The sequence below is a fragment of the Rhinatrema bivittatum genome, chromosome 14, assembly GCF_901001135.1.
Source record: "Rhinatrema bivittatum chromosome 14, aRhiBiv1.1, whole genome shotgun sequence".
Taxonomy (NCBI): domain Eukaryota; kingdom Metazoa; phylum Chordata; class Amphibia; order Gymnophiona; family Rhinatrematidae; genus Rhinatrema; species Rhinatrema bivittatum.
This window is the reverse complement of record NC_042628.1, coordinates 33,288,312-33,305,623: the sequence shown is the minus strand read 5'-3', so window position 1 is coordinate 33,305,623 and position 17,312 is coordinate 33,288,312. Positions and strand designations below refer to the sequence as shown.

The 17,312-nt window shown below is 42.8% G+C and overlaps 1 protein-coding gene across 1 annotated transcript in view; it reads right to left on the bottom strand.

Moving 5' to 3' along the window:
- GTF3C1 (general transcription factor IIIC subunit 1) overlaps positions 1–17,312 on the bottom strand; it is a 101,469-nt gene that overhangs the window by 24,481 nt on the left and 59,676 nt on the right. Inside the window, exons 21-27 of the mRNA XM_029576904.1 lie at positions 13,416–13,551; positions 9,018–9,099; positions 7,217–7,402; positions 6,425–6,585; positions 4,740–4,882; positions 3,975–4,056; positions 1,786–1,898 (exon numbers count right to left, since the gene is read on the bottom strand). Coding sequence (XP_029432764.1) covers positions 1,786–1,898; positions 3,975–4,056; positions 4,740–4,882; positions 6,425–6,585; positions 7,217–7,402; positions 9,018–9,099; positions 13,416–13,551 — 903 coding nt within the window. The remainder of the gene's footprint in view (positions 1–1,785; positions 1,899–3,974; positions 4,057–4,739; positions 4,883–6,424; positions 6,586–7,216; positions 7,403–9,017; positions 9,100–13,415; positions 13,552–17,312) is intronic.

The window sequence follows — 17,312 nt, the reverse complement described above, 5'->3', positions numbered from 1 at the left end:
CGGCCAAATTGTGGGTAGAAAGCGGGTTAGAAACAGGTTAACCACAGCCGCGCTTTACTGTATTGGCCTGTAAGTTAGGAGGCTAGAATTTAGCCAGCTAAGAGGGCCATTTATCAAAATGCTATAAGGCGTTTTCGCATGCGTTAAGGGCTTATCGCATGCGATAGCACCATAACATATGGTGCGATGCAAATCTGAAAAAGAGGAGGAGTTAGGGGCAGGAGTGGGCTGGGTTTACCATTTTGCGAAAGGAAAATTAATTTCTTACCTGATAATTTTCGTTCCTGTGGTACCACGGATCAGTCCAGACACCTGGGTTTTGCCTCCCCTCCAGCAGGGGAGGCAAAACCCAGGTGTCTGGACTGATCCAGCAGGGGAGGCAAAACCCAGGTGTCTGGACTGATCCGTGGTACATAAAGGGAAGTCCTATCGCATGGCTTTATCACAGATTTTAGCTACGCCTTTTTCAGTAGCGTTAAGGTGTGCAATGGGTTGCGTTAAGGCTTTCTTGCATTTTGCGATGTGTTCTCAAAGGCCTGTGTTACTAGTTTTGAAGGACCCGGAGCACCAAGGGGGGGGGGGAGAGAGAGAGAGAGAGAGAGAGAGAGAGAGAGGGAGACTGACTAGCCATAATGCCCTTACCTTAGATAGCCATTTATCTCTACAGGAGGCCCACCTAGTCACTCGAGGTGAGGTTTAGGTATCAGTGTAGGGGTTAGGGGCCACTTTGACATTCAAAGTGAGTCATATGAACAGAACAGTACACTCTTCTGAAGATTTGATGATCCTCGGAGTGAGGAAACTCACCCAAAGATGAGATTTGTGCAATGTTCTCTCAACCTAGCTTGATGTTACCCAGGTAGAGAGTCCATCAAGCCAGGTTGAGAGAACATTGCACAAATCTCATCTTTGAGTGAGTTTCCTCACTCCGAGAGTCATCAAATCTTCACAAGAGAGCACTGTTCTGTTCCCTACACTAATACCTAACCCTCACCTCGAGTGACTAGGTGGGCCTCCCATAGAGATATAAATAACTATCTAGGTTGAGGGCATTATGGCTAGTCAGTCTCAGTCTCTCTCTCTCTCGCTCCAGGCCTAGCACACAGGCCACTCTCCTGTGCGTGCAGTTCAGGAGGGAAGAATATGTAAATGAGGGCCCACGGTAAAAAGAGGCGCTAGGCACACTAGTGCATCCCTAGCATCTCCTTTTTGACAGGAGCGGCAGCTGTCAGCGGGTTTGACAGCTGAAGCTCAATTTTGCCGGCATCGGTTCTCGGACCTGCTGACAGGTACGGGTTCGGTAAACGGACGCTGGCATAATTGAGCGTCCGTCTTCTGACCCGCAGGCCTATTTAAATTTTATTTTTTATAATTTCTGATTTTTTTTTAAATTTTGGGGCCTCTGACTTAATATCGCTATGATTAAGTCGGAAGGTGTACAGAAAAGCATTTTTTTCTGTTTTTCTGTACACTTTCCCGGCAGAAATTAACGCCAGCCTTTGGGCAGGCGTTAATTTCTGAAAGTAAAATGTGCGGCATTTGGCTGCACATTTTACTTTCTGTATTGCGGGGGAATAACTAATAGGGCCATCAACATGCATTTGCATGTTGCGGGCGCTATTAGTTTCGGGGAGGGGGGGGGGGGGGGTTGGACACTGTATAAGGGGTAAAGCTAGCGCGTCCAAAAGCGGGCTAACAGGGCGCCAAGAGCATATCACCATCTCTCTTTTTCTTCCCTCACACAACTACACATCTTACAATAGCAATATGTCTAGATATACCTACTTGCTGAACAATTCTTGCAGTGTATCTGGTATTTCATATTTAGGCGTTCCTACAGTTGAACTGAACTTTTCCCTCAGCCTCTCAACAAATTCTTTAAACTCTTCTGCACAAACCTGTAAGAAACCACCCCCAACAAAGGATATATATTTTAAATACATGTTCATTTTCTCTCATATTCAATAATCTGGTTAAAAAACGCAATGCAAAAAATGTTCCCACACATGGATGCTATTTCAAAAAGAAGCAACACGGAGGACAAGTTTCAAAAGGGATTTAGTTGGCTAATTAGTGAAAACCTACCCCAACTGAGCCACTCAAAAAGTGGACATTCTGGAAGATTGGAAGAAATCGATGCATGTATCTTGGATTTTCCAAGATGCATGCATAGTTTCTCCCATTAAGTCAACCCACAGAAACAGCAGGTGGAAACATATGTGGGATTTTATACACTCAGAATTTCAGGCACCTTTTCCAACACAAAGTATCCAGAAAATCCACCTGAAGTGACTTAGGGTACAAAGTACTGACTCATTTCAAACATGGAGCGGGTTTTTGAAAAAAATGCTCCAGCCCCTGTCCCTCACCAAAATAACTAAGATGGCAAATGGCTTGCTGAAGCACTACAACCCCATGCATTCAGATTCTTCATTCTCTCTTCTTCACCTTGGAACCTTAGCTGTGATTCCCTTCTATTCTTTGACATTTACAACATTTTGTTAATGGAAAACAATCACATGGAAGATCCAGAAGACACAGGAAAAGCAAAATGACAGTAGAGAACTAGAAAGAAGGAGAAACAGGACAGGAAAGAGGCACAACTTTTTTCTCTGTCTTCATCTGCTGACAGGGAGGCAAAACCCAAGAGTCTGGACTCATCGGGGTAAGAACAAGAACAGATTTTTTTGTTTAAACATTGTATCTTAATAAACTACCCGATGTTTAAAAGGCCCTCCAACCAGAGAAACAAACATTTTCAATAACCAGTTTTACACAAAATATTCCCAGAAGCAATGCCATTACTTGGTTCTTAATCTGCATGTATGCTGCTGTATGTTTAAGTTGTTAACCACATGGGTGATTTTGCATAACAAGTAATACGGTATATAAATTCTTAAATGAAATGAAATTGTAAAAATGTATTTGATTCTTTTATCTTAATACGCAAGTTAGATGCTATCATTCCAGCTTAATTCTATAAAAAAATCAGCATTTGAAAATGTGCATAGTACATTCATGATACCAGAAAAAATATAACAACCTCAATTTTCTTTAATGCTCCATGTAATGTATATGCTTTATTTATAATTTTATACTAGTTTTCAGGATATCCATAATGAATATGCATGAGATATATTTGCATACAATGGAGGTAGTGCATGCAAATATACCTCATGCATATTTATTGTGGATATCCTAAAAACAGACATGTTTAAGGCACTCCAGGACCAGAGTTGCCTACCCTTATGCTATACAATTATTTACTCTGAGAAATGGCACATAATTTTGAAACTAGACCCTGATCAGATGAAAGACCAAAAGAAAAAGTGTCCTGAGGCAAAGAATATGTAGAAATCAAGGTCCAACAATCTCATTTTATATTGACCTGATGAAGGAAGCATACATTCTCGTATGCTACAGCACGTTTTTGGGTGACACAGAGGAACAATGCTTCCTTCATCAGATTAATACAAAATGAACCTGCAGTTTGTTTGTTGACCTTTATTTTTATGTATCTAAATGGACAAATATAGCAACCATGTTACTTTCTTCAGGCAAAAGGTGAACTAACATGTTAATAAAGATTAATTAACTAGAAGTATAGAAAATTCATTTTATTGTTATTAAACTAAACAAGGTACTGTGTATTCAGACTGTCCTTCCAACTATAGATTTAGATAAATAAAGCGATATTTCAAGTTCCATGTTGCTTTGGTGGTTTGGATAAGCGATGTGATCACTATTACAAAGCAAGCTTTGACTACTTTTGGCCTTTCAGGCCAAAATTATTTAGTTTACTGCTTACCTATGAATTTTCTCTAATCTCAATAAATGCTTTTAGTGAAAGCAGGCGTCCTGATTAGCTCATGCTTCTGATGCCAATAGGGAATTTTTGAGGTACTGTAATGGCTTCAGCTATGCACCCACTAAGAATGCTTTGGAGAGATGATTTCAAACATTCCCCTTCCTACCTTAGGGTCCTGGTAATTGTGTTTCCTGTTCATAAAGTCATCAATCAGCACCCTATCCTGATACACTTCAGCCAAACACACTCTATAAAAAAAACAACATATATTTGATATAGATCACAGTTCTATTTGCTCCTTTTTTTGTAAAAAACAAAACAAAAATGTAGTCTACACATGCATTCATCTATAAAAGTGGTTACCAGTTCAAGTGCAACTCTTCCCTAAAAAGATCCTCTTTTTGTTCACAAGAAGAGGCAGCACTGTTTTACATCCCCCAAGGCACTGCCTTTGTTCCCACCTGCTTATCTATCTTTAGTGAACAGAAAAGTGACCCCAGTTCACTATATGGAGATTATCCGTGGCATTTCTAACAAAAATTGGCCAGGATGCTGCTCTGTTGCTGCTCCATGTTCGATACCCTTGCCTGCTCAATGTGAACATAAGCCTCCAATGGGAGGCCGGGGTCTCAAAAACAAACAAACAAGAGACAACCCAAACCTTTTTTTAGAATTAGTTTACATTTTTGGTTCCTGTAATATTCTTCCTTCTCCCAACTTTCCTTTTAACACAAAGGTGTGCTCGGTGTCAAGAGAGACACACCAATTTACAGCCGGATACCGAAAAGTGTCCATGAGAGTTGAAAGGTGGAATCTACATTTGTCAGAGTCATTTGGTGCTTTGTAATTTTAATTTAGTTATTTTTTTTTATATACCATCATTGTAAAATACAATCACGGCAGTTTACAAATGGAGCTAGGTGCAGCTTACCTGTAGTTGAGGTAAGTCTGAGGGGTTTTCACAATGTAACGAGCTCTTCGTCCAACAGAATGAGAAGTTTTATCCAGAGACTCTTCAAAGTTGGCATGCATGATATCCCTAACAATCTGCCAAGGGACAAATGGCCCTTTCACCTGCATCAAGAAAACATGCACATTTAAAGCTACTGCTTCATTTCTCAGAATCACAGTCAGCACAGCACTTGGCCAAATTCTGTTTTCCATTACTTTTAAATTTCAGTTTAGGGCTAGTGTCTTTGTATTTAGATGCCCTTTGTACCGAGCTGATCAGGTTGCTTGTAATTTACTACAAGTCATCTTGAGGGGAATTTTCAAAAGAGATTTCCAGGAGGAATGGAAAAATTACTTACCTGATAATTTCATTTTCCTTAGTGTAGCCAGATGGACTCAAGACCAATGGGATGTACAAAAGATACTCCCAATCAGGGCAGGAGGCTGCCCACAGACGGTCTCTGTCTGTGGGCAGCCTCCTGCCCACAGACAGAGACCTCCTGCCCACAGACATCACCGCCGCACTCTGCTTCCTGCACCCACTGTTTTTCAGCTGCTTCAGCAGCAAAGTCCATGCCAGGAACTGGCTACTGGACCAAGGCACACCTCACAAGGATCTCAGAAATCACCTCAGGAATTCTCAACTGGGGGAGGGACCTTTAGGTATCACCACAGGAGAGTGGGGCTCAATTTTTTTCTCCATTTTAAAAGTAGAATTTATTCTTCCAAAAAGTACAGCAATCCCCATAGGGAGATGTACGTCCACCATCTGCTGGAGACGGAGAGATACTGAAGAGCTGAGGTCACTGCAGGAGTGTATGTAGGGTGACATCAGCTTTGAAACCTGACTCAGCCTCCATAACGGGGAGCATAACCCATTGGTCCTGAGTTCATCTGGCTACTCGCTAGGAAAAAAGCCATTTTACCAGCATACATCGGGTGTATGAAACTTGCCTTTTCTAACTGCAACTAAGCATCCGCACTGAAAGGAGATGTTCGAGACATGTTTAGGTTGGGAGGAGGATAAGCATTCGGGTAGGCCGCATTTTCAAACCTTCACACGTACTTTTCTAGTAAAACTGTATCTGCAGAAAAAGCATGTGCAAATGATCGTGGCCTGCGTTGTACCCACAGCAATTTTCCCAAGAGAAAATTACATGAGTGCTTTTGCTTTGAGAATTGGTGCAAAGCCTACCGGTAAAAAGCACATAAGGTCTCTGTCCTAATGCAATTTCAAAATTACCGGCCCCCTCACCCTATCCCATGGATATTTTATGGGTTATGCAATATCAGTCCCCACTGGATGAGCCTAATCTGTGCTGTCACATTTTATGTTATGATGGAAATCATCAACAAACCAAATCTTAATCAAGAATATAAAAGGAAACTTTTTTCTTTTACAGCTGCGTAAGACTCTACAGGTCACATTGTCCCTTGGCATGCCACATTTTGAGGGCTCATGCCATTTGATCTTCAGTTTCATTATGCAATCAAGGTGGGGGTTTTATTAGCCAAGTAACGTGCAGTGCTTGGAGCCAACCATACCATTGGGCTTGGCTTGCATTACCTGCTCTGGCCAAAACACTTGGCAGCAATCGTGCTGCAGTGATCAAATTCCACCAATTTATAATGTAGAATTATTTTGTACCATGCTCATTTGCTCACCTTCTTATTAAGGAAGTGACTGGCTATTCGGCAGAGCATAAGCAGCCCGTCTTCCTGTGCTGTCCAGGCCACTCTCAGGCGAGTCATTCTCTGCAGAGCACTCTGATCTGCCTCATCGTGGTAACGGCATCGCTTACTCTTCTCGTCCTCAAGTTTGTCTTCTTCATGGAAACACATAATGAGGATAAGGATTTCACTTATCGACCAATTGGTTTATTTATTTTACTATTTGCTTTCGTAGTCTACAAATTAAGAACATAAGAATTGCCATCCCGGATCAGGTCAAACTGGTTTATGTTTTACACCCATCGTTTGGCTGTGTTTTAATTGCCGCAATTATTAAATCACTGCCTGTTTTTTTTCCAGTCAATGTATGAAGGCTCAGTGCTTAGCAAGAAGCACTCTCGTGGGAGACCCCGGTTCAGGAGAGGCACTGGATTTTTCTCACTTCAGGCAATCTAAGGCTAACACAGCCTTCAGCAGAGGGAATGTCCTGCAACGGTTTTGGGGAACGGCATGGTGGTGGCCCTGCAAGAAATATATAATCATGGAGAAAACCATTGGTTTTCTTAGTCGCGGGGAGGGCAATAACGTGCAAACTTTCCCTGCAAAATTCCACCTACAGAAAAAGCAGGTGCAACTATCTATGCCAAATCTGTACCTGGGGAAAACTGGGGCAATTAAGCGGGAAAAGCTACACGAGGACTCTGCCCCAATGCTGCCGGCTTGAGAACTGCCCCCTAAATGTTGCACTAATTAAGAAGAATTCCATAAACCTTTGTGGTGATTTACCTTTTTTCTTTTTCTTTGCCTTCTTGCCACTGTCTTTTTTAAGTCTCTTGCGCTTTTGGTTTTTGCCACCGACGACTTTTTTGTTCCTCTCGAGTCCCTCTTCTTTCTCGACCTGAATCAGTTCCTCGGTCTCAGCAGCCAGCTCGGGGGCTCGCTGGGACCCTCCCATGATGTTTAACCTATTGCCTAAAATGCAGCAGAATATTTCAAATCATACTGCTCCCACGTATCACACAAAGAAAGAAAAGATGCACACCCGGGGCAGGGCTGAACTGCAATCTGAGAGATGTTTAAAGAGATCTACATCAACCAGTGAGGCCACCGAATGTCACAGTAGGAAGGCCTCAGGTGCGCTGCACAGTTGTCTCACTAGGGACTTGTGGAATTCTCCAGTGAGGATCATAAGGAGGTGATTTTTCAAAAGGATCTTTGTGCAGAAATTGCCCTTTGAAAATTCTTCTTGGGGGGGGGGGGGAACGTGGGCGGTCTGAGGAAGAGTACAGACATTATTTTCCATCCCAGCCTGAACATGTCTCTTGGAATAACTCTTCCAAAAGGTGGCTAAAAGTACATGTGCTATAATGTGTGTAGCTTTAGCCACATTGAGAGAGTAATTTTATAATAGTGCAGGTAGGGTTTAAAGTCTGTGCCTAACTTATACTCACATACTTTAGCCGACATTTTCAAAGTGAACTTATATGCATGTTTGCTTTAAAAATGCTCAGGTGAATGTCCTGGTAGGTGCACAAAAGTTACACCTCCTATCTACAGGGTCTAACTTGTAAGGGTTCATTTATGCACATAGCTTTAAAAATCAAAACATTTTCATGCACATTTCAACTCTGTCCCCCCACCACCTCCCCTCTTGAAGACCTCTCTCTACTTTATGTGCTTAATCAGATTACTCATGTACTTTTATAAAAATGTCAGGGGCTCAGTGCATGTAACCCCACCACTAAATCTTCAAATGTCTCCACTCTCAGTCAGGACTGCAGGCATGCACCTCTATCATCTGCTGGAGACAGAGAAATACGGAGAGGACTGCAGGTGGCACTCTCAGTTATGTAGCACTGCCTCAAAGTGTTGTTCTCTGCCGCCATCTGCTGGTAGGGATGCATAAACCCACTTATCTGGACTGATCTGGATAGGTTCAGGAACCCCCATTTCTACACATAAAACAAGGGTGACTTTGAAAATTCATCCCTAAAGAAAAGAAAATTTTGAGATGGCCAATTTAAGTGTGGAAATCACTGTTTCTGCATAAATAGCTTTGAAAATTGTCTTCTAAAAATATATATAAAACACTATTGATTTTTAAGAGCAGGTACCATTTCCACATCAGTCTCCTCTGGAAAAGGATTACACTGGGGAAGTTTGAAAAAAAAAACCTGCATGCTGGTGCAAAGTCCATGGGTATTTTCACCCATGGTCTTTGCACCAATTTTCAAAAAGGAAAGCGCAAGCATTTTCCCTTTGAAAACTGCCCTGGGAAAAAGTACCTACAAAGATTTGCACCCGGGGAATTTTTCCCCTTGAAAATAATGCAGAGACGTTTGAAAATGCAATCTACAATGCAATAAGTGAATTGCCTTCCCTGACCTAAGCAAACCCCAGAGGACCCCCTCTCCTACTGCTGCCAGAAGTACAAGCGTTGTTGATCCCCCGACTTATGTTTAGCCAAATAAAGGGTGGGCAGTCCATTTATCCAGGTAAAAGGCTTCTGCAAGTTGCCCTTTATGTGAAACAAAGATTAAATCAGAACAGATTTGGATGCATATAGACAGGGACATTGAAACATTACCTCCTGTGCCAAATGGTAGGGAATGTTTGCTCAGGAAAGTCTGCAGTCGCACTGTAACACCACTATCGGAAACCGAATTAACCTGAAAAAGAAAAACATTTGGTAAGCCATGATTAACATCACAAAGCTGGACTTGCACGGCCTAATCACAAGAAACATTTCAGATCTTACTAGGCTGGTACAAAGCGGAGGAATCTCATTTCTGAAAGTGTGTTTTTCCAAATGCTCTGCTGGTTCTCTTTTTTTTCTCCTCCTCACCTCCCTGCGAGGTTGATGTTGAAAAAACTGAGACCTTCTGCTGCCAGAGCTCCCTTCATTCTGTAGCTCTTCAATGCCTCGCCTCTTCTCTCCTTGTGATCTCCGTTCGCCAGGTAAGCTGCTGTGCTCTGTGCCCTTCCTCCAGGCTCTGCGCTGTGCCGTGCATCTGAAACAGCCTTCCTGAGCCGGTGCATTGTGATCTCTGGCCATGTTCAGCTCCGGTCTAAAATCTTAAACCCCCGAGCCGTGTTGATCTTAGCCATGTTTTCCATAATGCATACATTTCCTGAAGCCTTGTTTGTAAGCTCCATGGAGCAGACACTCTCTCATATGGGAACAATTTTCTAAATCCCCGAGGAGCTTGTGGACCCTGCGGGCTAGTTTCCATAGGGATACTTACCATGGATTTTTCCTTTGAAAACTGGACCTGCAAACTCCATGGCTAGAAAAATAGCCAAGGGCTCTGCACCTATTTGTGCAGGTCGGGCCCACAGGAAAGTCCATGTGGAAATGTGAAAATCAAATCTGTGCTCCTGCTTTAATTCCTTCCATCTCCGGTAATGCCTCTTTCTCCCCACAAGCAAAGTACACGCACTGTTCCACTCGCAAAGAGGCTGGACAATTTCCAAAGAGCCCATTTTATGCAGGTAAATCTTTTGAAAATTGCCCTTTTTATAGCTGAAAATGAAATGAAATGAAAAACAGTAGCAGCAGGGTAATAAGGGAAGCCTCAGAGGTTGCTCCTTCGCTAGCAAAAGCTGTTCTTGCAGCATCGTTGAAGAAAGTTTTCCAAGCTTCTGAATAGTTTTCTGCCAATGCCAGTTTATTTTTTTTTGCTTCTTTATTTACTTGTATTTGTAAATATCATGTGCATTTGAAAAGATTCCAAGGTCCTCAATGAATGCAATTTGGAAGATGAGGTCTCCAGCCTCAGGAGCCCCGAGCTGTACCACAACTTGATTGAATTTTCAAATCTGCGCATGTTACATTCCATGGAAAAAAAAAAAAAAAATTACCCACACAAAACAGGCTTGCAAACGTCCGTGGGTACTTTCTACCTGTGGCAGTTTTCAAAGCTCTGCAAACTGTGGGTACAGTCTGCCAGTTAAAAGTACCAGTGGACTCTGTCTTGATGCAGAAAGTTTGAAAACTGTGCCTTATGAGGGAAATTTTCAAAAGCCATTTACTTGTGTAAATAGCTGCTTACAGAGAACAACGGGATATTGGAAAACTGCCCACCCTGTATGCAGATGAAAGCATGCGTGTTGTTCCACAACATGTGGTCTATTACTCACACTGAGCCGAGGCAGTCCAGAGGACAGGGGATATTACAACACACGTAGTTTTGTGTATTTTCAGAACTGTACACATTATTTTTGATTAAAAAATTACCCACAGAAAAAAGAAGGTGCAAATGTCAGAGGGAACTTTTTTTCCCTGGGCAATTGTCAAAAGGGAGGAGAAGTACACGTATACCTCGCCTTTGAGATCTCTTGCAAAATCCACCAGCAAAAGTACGCATGGACTCTGCATCAAAAGGCAGAGTTTTGAAAATTGGCCCCCTATGTGTCTTATATTTTCACACTTTCTTGGAATAAGAGGTTTACACCTTTTTATTACAACCAAATCTCGTTTTGCTTTTTTTTTTTTTTTGTTTGTTTTAATCTGCTTTTAATTAACTGTTCATGTATCGGTGTGACATCTGCATAGGTCTCTGATAACGATCAGCACAGAAAACATACTTTGTTTTCTAATGGTGGGCATGACTTAGTAAGATGAGCTTTCTATAATTTTAAACATTATCTCCTCAGGAATAAAAAGAAAAAAGTAAGTTTAAAAAAAAAAAAAAAAAAAAGGAGGCGGCAGTATTGTAATGATTTAGCTTATTTTCACCATAATCTCAATTACCTAAAAAACTGTTGGTAATACTACTGTTTGAAATTGTCAAACTGAAAAGAACAAGCTGGCAGTATCTCTTTTCATTATCTAGAGGCAAATGTCCACACTATCCTCTGCTATTAAACTAACATGGCAGATGACAACAGGCAAGGCCCAGCTGCGTCATCCAGTCTGCCCCATTGTCTTTCTTTTTGGTTCTCTACTTCTTTGAAAAAAAGGAGCACATACATTTCCATACACCGACTACCCACCTACCCAACAGACTCATGCAACATAAGCATGCTAAAAACACACGCTCAATGTAAGCGCCTGTTTTCCTAATGCACACCCATCCCCCTCTCCCAGGCTCGCAATGCAGTAGGGAAATGGGCTGCCACATTAAAAAGGAGGCGCATGGAGAAATTGTGCATCCCTAGCGCCTCCTCAGCAATAGGTGGCTATAAGTGCGGGTTAGGAAAACGGACACTCAGTACAGTGTCCATTTTCTCATGCTACCAGCACAATATACATGCACGATATACATGGCCTGGACTGTATATATTGTACATGTATATTCTGCGACCTGAACCTTTTTTTTTTCCCACTGTCAAGCCTTTTTTTGGTCTCTGTGGTTCCTCCTACTTAGTTTCGTGATGATACTTTGTAGGAGAACCATAGAAAGCATTTTTTTTTTTTTTGCTGAGCCCTTAAGCATGGCTTGACAATGCAAGCCCATTGCTGGCATTACATTTTCCAAGTTAAACAGGGCGAGATGGGCATGCGGTCATTTTCTGCATCCCAGGGTAATGGCTAATAGCCTCATCTTACATGAATTTACATGTGATGAGCACTACTAGCTACGTGCAGTTACTGCATTGGGTCTTAGCTTAATGCGTACAAAACGTGCGTCCAATACAGAGTTAACCGGTGCACTGGCCTGAGCGCCTGATATTGCATCGTCCCATTAGTCTTTTACCCACTTCTCAACCCTGCTCCTACCACTTCCTTCCAGATCTGTCCAAAGCAATGTTTAAATTCTGTTACAGTACTGTGTCTGCCACCTCCACTGGGAGGCTGTTTCTGGCCTCGCCATGTTCCTCTTTGGTTCTTATAAGTCCCATATTTAATATAATATCCTGGCTTCCTCCCATGTCTTTACAATAATCCAAGTAACCATCAAAACATGTTCATTAGCTGTTTCACTTTCAGCATTCAGTCAGATTGCTTTTTGGCAGATTCAACTGTGATGTCCAAAATTTTGGTCTCAATATTCAAAGCTGAATGGCTATGTAAGTTAGCCGGATATAACTTAAATTAAATGATGCAAACAGGGAACATGTAAGTGTGTGAACAAATTGAAATAAAGTTTGTAGAAGGCAACCAAAACAAGTGAGAGTCCATTACCTGCTATTAAGTTCACTTAGAGAATAGCCCCTGCCATTAGCAATGGTAACATGGAATGGACTTAGTTTTTGGGTACTTGCCAGGTTCTTATGGCCTGGATTGGCCACTGTTGGAAACAGGATGCTGGGCTTGATGGACCCTTGGTCTGACCCAGTATGGCATTTTCTTATGTTCTTATGTATAGTTAAACACATAAAGGTGAATTTTAAGCGCATATTTGAGTACATTTGATAGGCCGTGCCCAGGGATGCAGACATTTTACAACATACACGCAAATATGCGCACATGATGTAAAATAACCTGGGCACGCGCAAATCCCTTCTATTGTGTAAGTGAGGGAATTTTAAAAGAGACGCACATCAACACCATTACCATCTTCCAAGTTTTCCTAGTTAAGGAATAGGTCTTCCAACCCCCCCTAGTTTAATAGCCTTTCTTCCCCCCTGTTAGTCCTGACCCTTAAAACCCCACTGATCTGCCTAGTTTTTTTTGTTTTATCACTACATGTCATCCATAGCAGAAGAAAAATTACAGGACAGGGGACCCTGGCGTGCGCTGGATCGAGTAAGTATCTGCGTGCAAATGCCAGATTAGAATCCCGGAACGCCCAAGTCCCACCCATACTATGCCCCGCCCCTTTTTGGATACTTTTCATTGTTCGCGCAGTGGAAGATATGCGCATATCTGGGCAGCTTTAAAAATCCGCTTGGTGTGCACCAGCCCGACTTAATTGTGCATCCCCTGATTGATACGCGTGTTGGGCTTTTAAAATTCATCAGATACTTTTTTTTTTGTTTATAACCTTAAATAAGAGTACCAAACTGATTTCAGGAGTAATAAGGGTATGGTATTACTAACCTTCTTGATTTTATTTACGATGTAGCTTGTCCAAATCCAGTTCCGTTTTATATGTGCATAAAAACTAGAATCTAGTCCTCCAGCCCCCAGTCCATCACCAGGAATAGACCCATCATCCACCACTTCTCGACTTCCCCTACAATACAGTATAGGATGTTTCAGAGAAGAGGGAAAGGATTACGAAGGAAATACATGGTGGCAGATTTCCACATTACATCCTCTTGTGGTTTTTACACTGCTGGTAAAGAGAAGTGCTCCTTGTAGTTTTCTAATACCTTTAAAAAATACATTTCTCAGAAAAATCTACAATTATAGCACTGTCAGCAACAGCAATTTTCAAAAAGCTTCTAAGCAGCAAAAATAAGTGACTAATTTTAACCAATTATCTTTAGGAAAATTTTCAGCTGAATATAATCACACCAAATTTGCCCCTAGATTCATCATCAGTCAGGACAAGTGGGTTTTGCATCCCTACCTGCAGATGAAGGCAGAGAACTAAAAACTTTGAATCACTGCTACATGACAGAGTGCCACCTGCAGTCCCTCAGTATTGACCTGTACCCAAGCCAACTGTAGAGTCACAACTCCTCAGCAACTCAACGACCCCCTAAATGAGAGCGAATGCCAAACCTAAAAGTTAGAGCCTCCCAAACAGAAAAACCACAAATCTACCCAAGGGGCTAACCACAACCTGGCAAACTTCTTAGGTACTGTAGATGTACATTCTGACAGTTCTTCCCAGTAAGCATGCCAGAACACAGACTTGCCGTAACGGTCTTGAGAACATTAAAGGGCTGGGTCTCTGGACTGATCTGTGGTACTTCAGGAACGAAAATCAGCAGGTAAGAACCAATTTTCCTTTCTTGTTCGTACCCTAGATCAGTCCAGACAAGTGGGATGTACCAAAGCACCCCTATACTGTTCGGGCCAACGAAAGACCCCCTCTTAATACACTTTCGCCAAAGGTCATCTCTCTTGGAGCCTGAACATCTAAATGGTAACACTGACACGCGGCCCATGACGTGGCCTGAACTCTAATAAGCGTACACATGCAAGCCCTCTGGAATTCTTCTCCACTTATAAATGTAGGCTGAAACAATAGCTTCCTTCAGCCAATGCACTATTGTGTCCTGAGAGGCCTTGCATCCATTTCTGGTACCTCAAAACAATACAAACAAGTGATCCAACTGCCAAAAACTGTTTGTGACTTTTGTCTTCAGCAACTTCAAGATCTTTCTGAATCAACACATCGCCACCAAAAATACCATCTTCAGCATGAGGTCCTTTAATGACACCTTCCTCAAAGGCTCAAAACAGAGGCCCACAAAGCACCTGCAAGACCAAGTTTAAAGTCCATGTTGCACCTAGTCTATGCACCGCCGGTCGCAGATGCTCGACCCCCTTCAAGAACCTCACATCTGGTTGTGAGGCCAACAACGTTTTCTCTGCCACCTGAACCTGCAAAGAATTATAACTAAGCCCTTGAAAAACATGGGCTCAGAGTATCCTTTTTATCGCAAGCTTTTGCTCTCAAAAGTCAAGTTGCGAGACAAAAGTGATCCGCCCAATCCGAGAAAATAGGATCTTGACTTAACAGCCCCTGCAAATGAGCCAATCTCAGGGGCCCGTCAATTGCGCGCTGAACCAGATTCGCAAACCACGGATAACACAGCCTCTCTGGCTGAAGGCCTTCAACAGCTCCCATTCTCCCAGATCCAACTGTTGCCTGCTGAGATAGTCTACTTGCATATTGTCCACTCCCTCAACATATCCACTCCCCTGCAAATATCACTCCGCCCAGGCAAAAAGGTCCTGGGCTACTTGGGCAACCATGCGACTCTTCATTCCTCCTTGCCAATTGATATAAGCCACCATTGTCACATTGTCCAAAAACACTCTGACTATTTGACCTTGGACTTATAGAAACATTTCCACCAATGCCCTGCACACTGCTCTAGTTTCCAAGCTACTGATAGACCAGAATGCTTCCACTGGAAACCACAGTCCCTTTGCCATCCGTTCTTGACAGATCGCCCCCAACCCTTGAGGATGGCATCCGTGTCCCTCTAACCCAGTCCAGAACCTCCACGGCCCATCCCTTTCTTCAAACTAGGACGACACAGCCACCACGAAGGACTGGACTTGGCAGTAACCTGCAGCGGTAAAGGCCGATGAAACTCCTCTGACAATGGATTCTAGCATGACAGCAACGCCCCCTGTAGAGGGCGCATGTGGGCAAAAGCCCATGGCACCAAATTCAACGTAGATGCCATTGAACTCAGGACCTTAAGATAATCCCAAGCCCTGGGCACTGGCATCCGCAAAAACCACACCACCTAGGATTGTAACTTCCGAATCCTCTCCGAGGTGAGAAACACTCTGACGAGCTGAGTATCAAACTTCACCCCAAGTATTGCAGCATCTGGCTGACTCTGCCAAATTCACCACCCAGCTCAAGGATCACAACGCATCCATCACTGTGCACACAGACTGCCAGTATATTTCCTCCAATTTCCCTCGGATAAGCCAGTCATCTGCATAAGTATGAACTAGGATCCTCTCCCTGTGGAGAGCTGCTGCCACCACCACCATCATTTTTGTGAACGTGCAAGTTGCAGTCGCCAAACCGAACAAGAGGGTCCAAAACTGGAAAAGTTACCCCAGAACCATAACACAAAGAAACTTTGACGTTTTTCCCAAATGGGTATGGCAGATAGGCTTCTGTCAAGTCCAGCAAGGCCCGAAAACCTCCACTTGACAAACTGCCGCCATCACTGTCCACAACATTTCCATACAGAGAAACAGAGACTTCGCAGTATCACATTTCACCTTTCGCAGATCAAGGATGGGATGAAAGGCTCCTTCCTTTTTTTTGGCACAACACAGTAAATAGAGTATCTCCCGCGACTGTGCTCCCTGGCTGCTACCGGTACTATCATGCCAACAACTGATGGCAACTCGTGTCCCAAATCGCCACTTGCTTGCCTCGGACACTGCAATAAGACACCACGAATGCTTCCATGATGGGGCGAAAAAATTCTAAGGGATGTGCTTTAGAATTTTTTCGCCCCATCATGGAAGCACACAGTAAATAGAGGATTACCTCAGACCCCTGGATCTGCTGCAGGCTAAAGCTGACCAATCCCCCGCTCATTCACCCAGCTCAACCTGAAGGATGGCCCACGAAGGAACCTAACACCTCAAGGAGTGTCTTCTAACTTCTCTTCTTCTGTCCCTTCTTTCTTTCTTTTTTCTTAACTGCAAGTTTGCACCTCTACCATCTGCGGGAAACAGAGAAATACTAAGGGACTGCAGGTGGCACTCTCGGTTATGTAGCAGGGCCTCAAAGTGTTTAAGTTCTCTGCCTCCATCTGCTGGTAGGAATGCAAAACCCACTTGTCTGGACTGTTCTGGGGTACGAACAGGAACACACATGACACATCTCTCCAATATTAATATTCATTGCATTGGTTGCCTATTCAATGGTGTATTCAATACACAATCATCTCAATAGAGTCTCCTTCCCACAGATCTGTGCTACATTATGGATCTATACCCCCCACTAGGACTCTTCAGTCCTCTGGCCAAAACTTATTAGATGTTCCACCTCCCTGTCTTTCCAGATTGGCAGCAAACGCGTAAGGGATTTCTCTATTGCCAGGCCAGTTCTATGGAACTATCTCCCTCCTTATTTACGTACTTTAGCAGGACTCCAAAAATGTTTTAGAAGTTTTTAAAATTATCTGTTCAAGAAGGCTTTCCCCCTAACATCTTATGTATACAATAAGATGAGTAAAAGACGTTTTTATATTTTGTATGTTTTTCCTTTACCCTGCCCTAAACTTCGGAGGATGCGGGTAAGAAATACTTTTAAATAAAAAACCCGGCTCAGGGAAG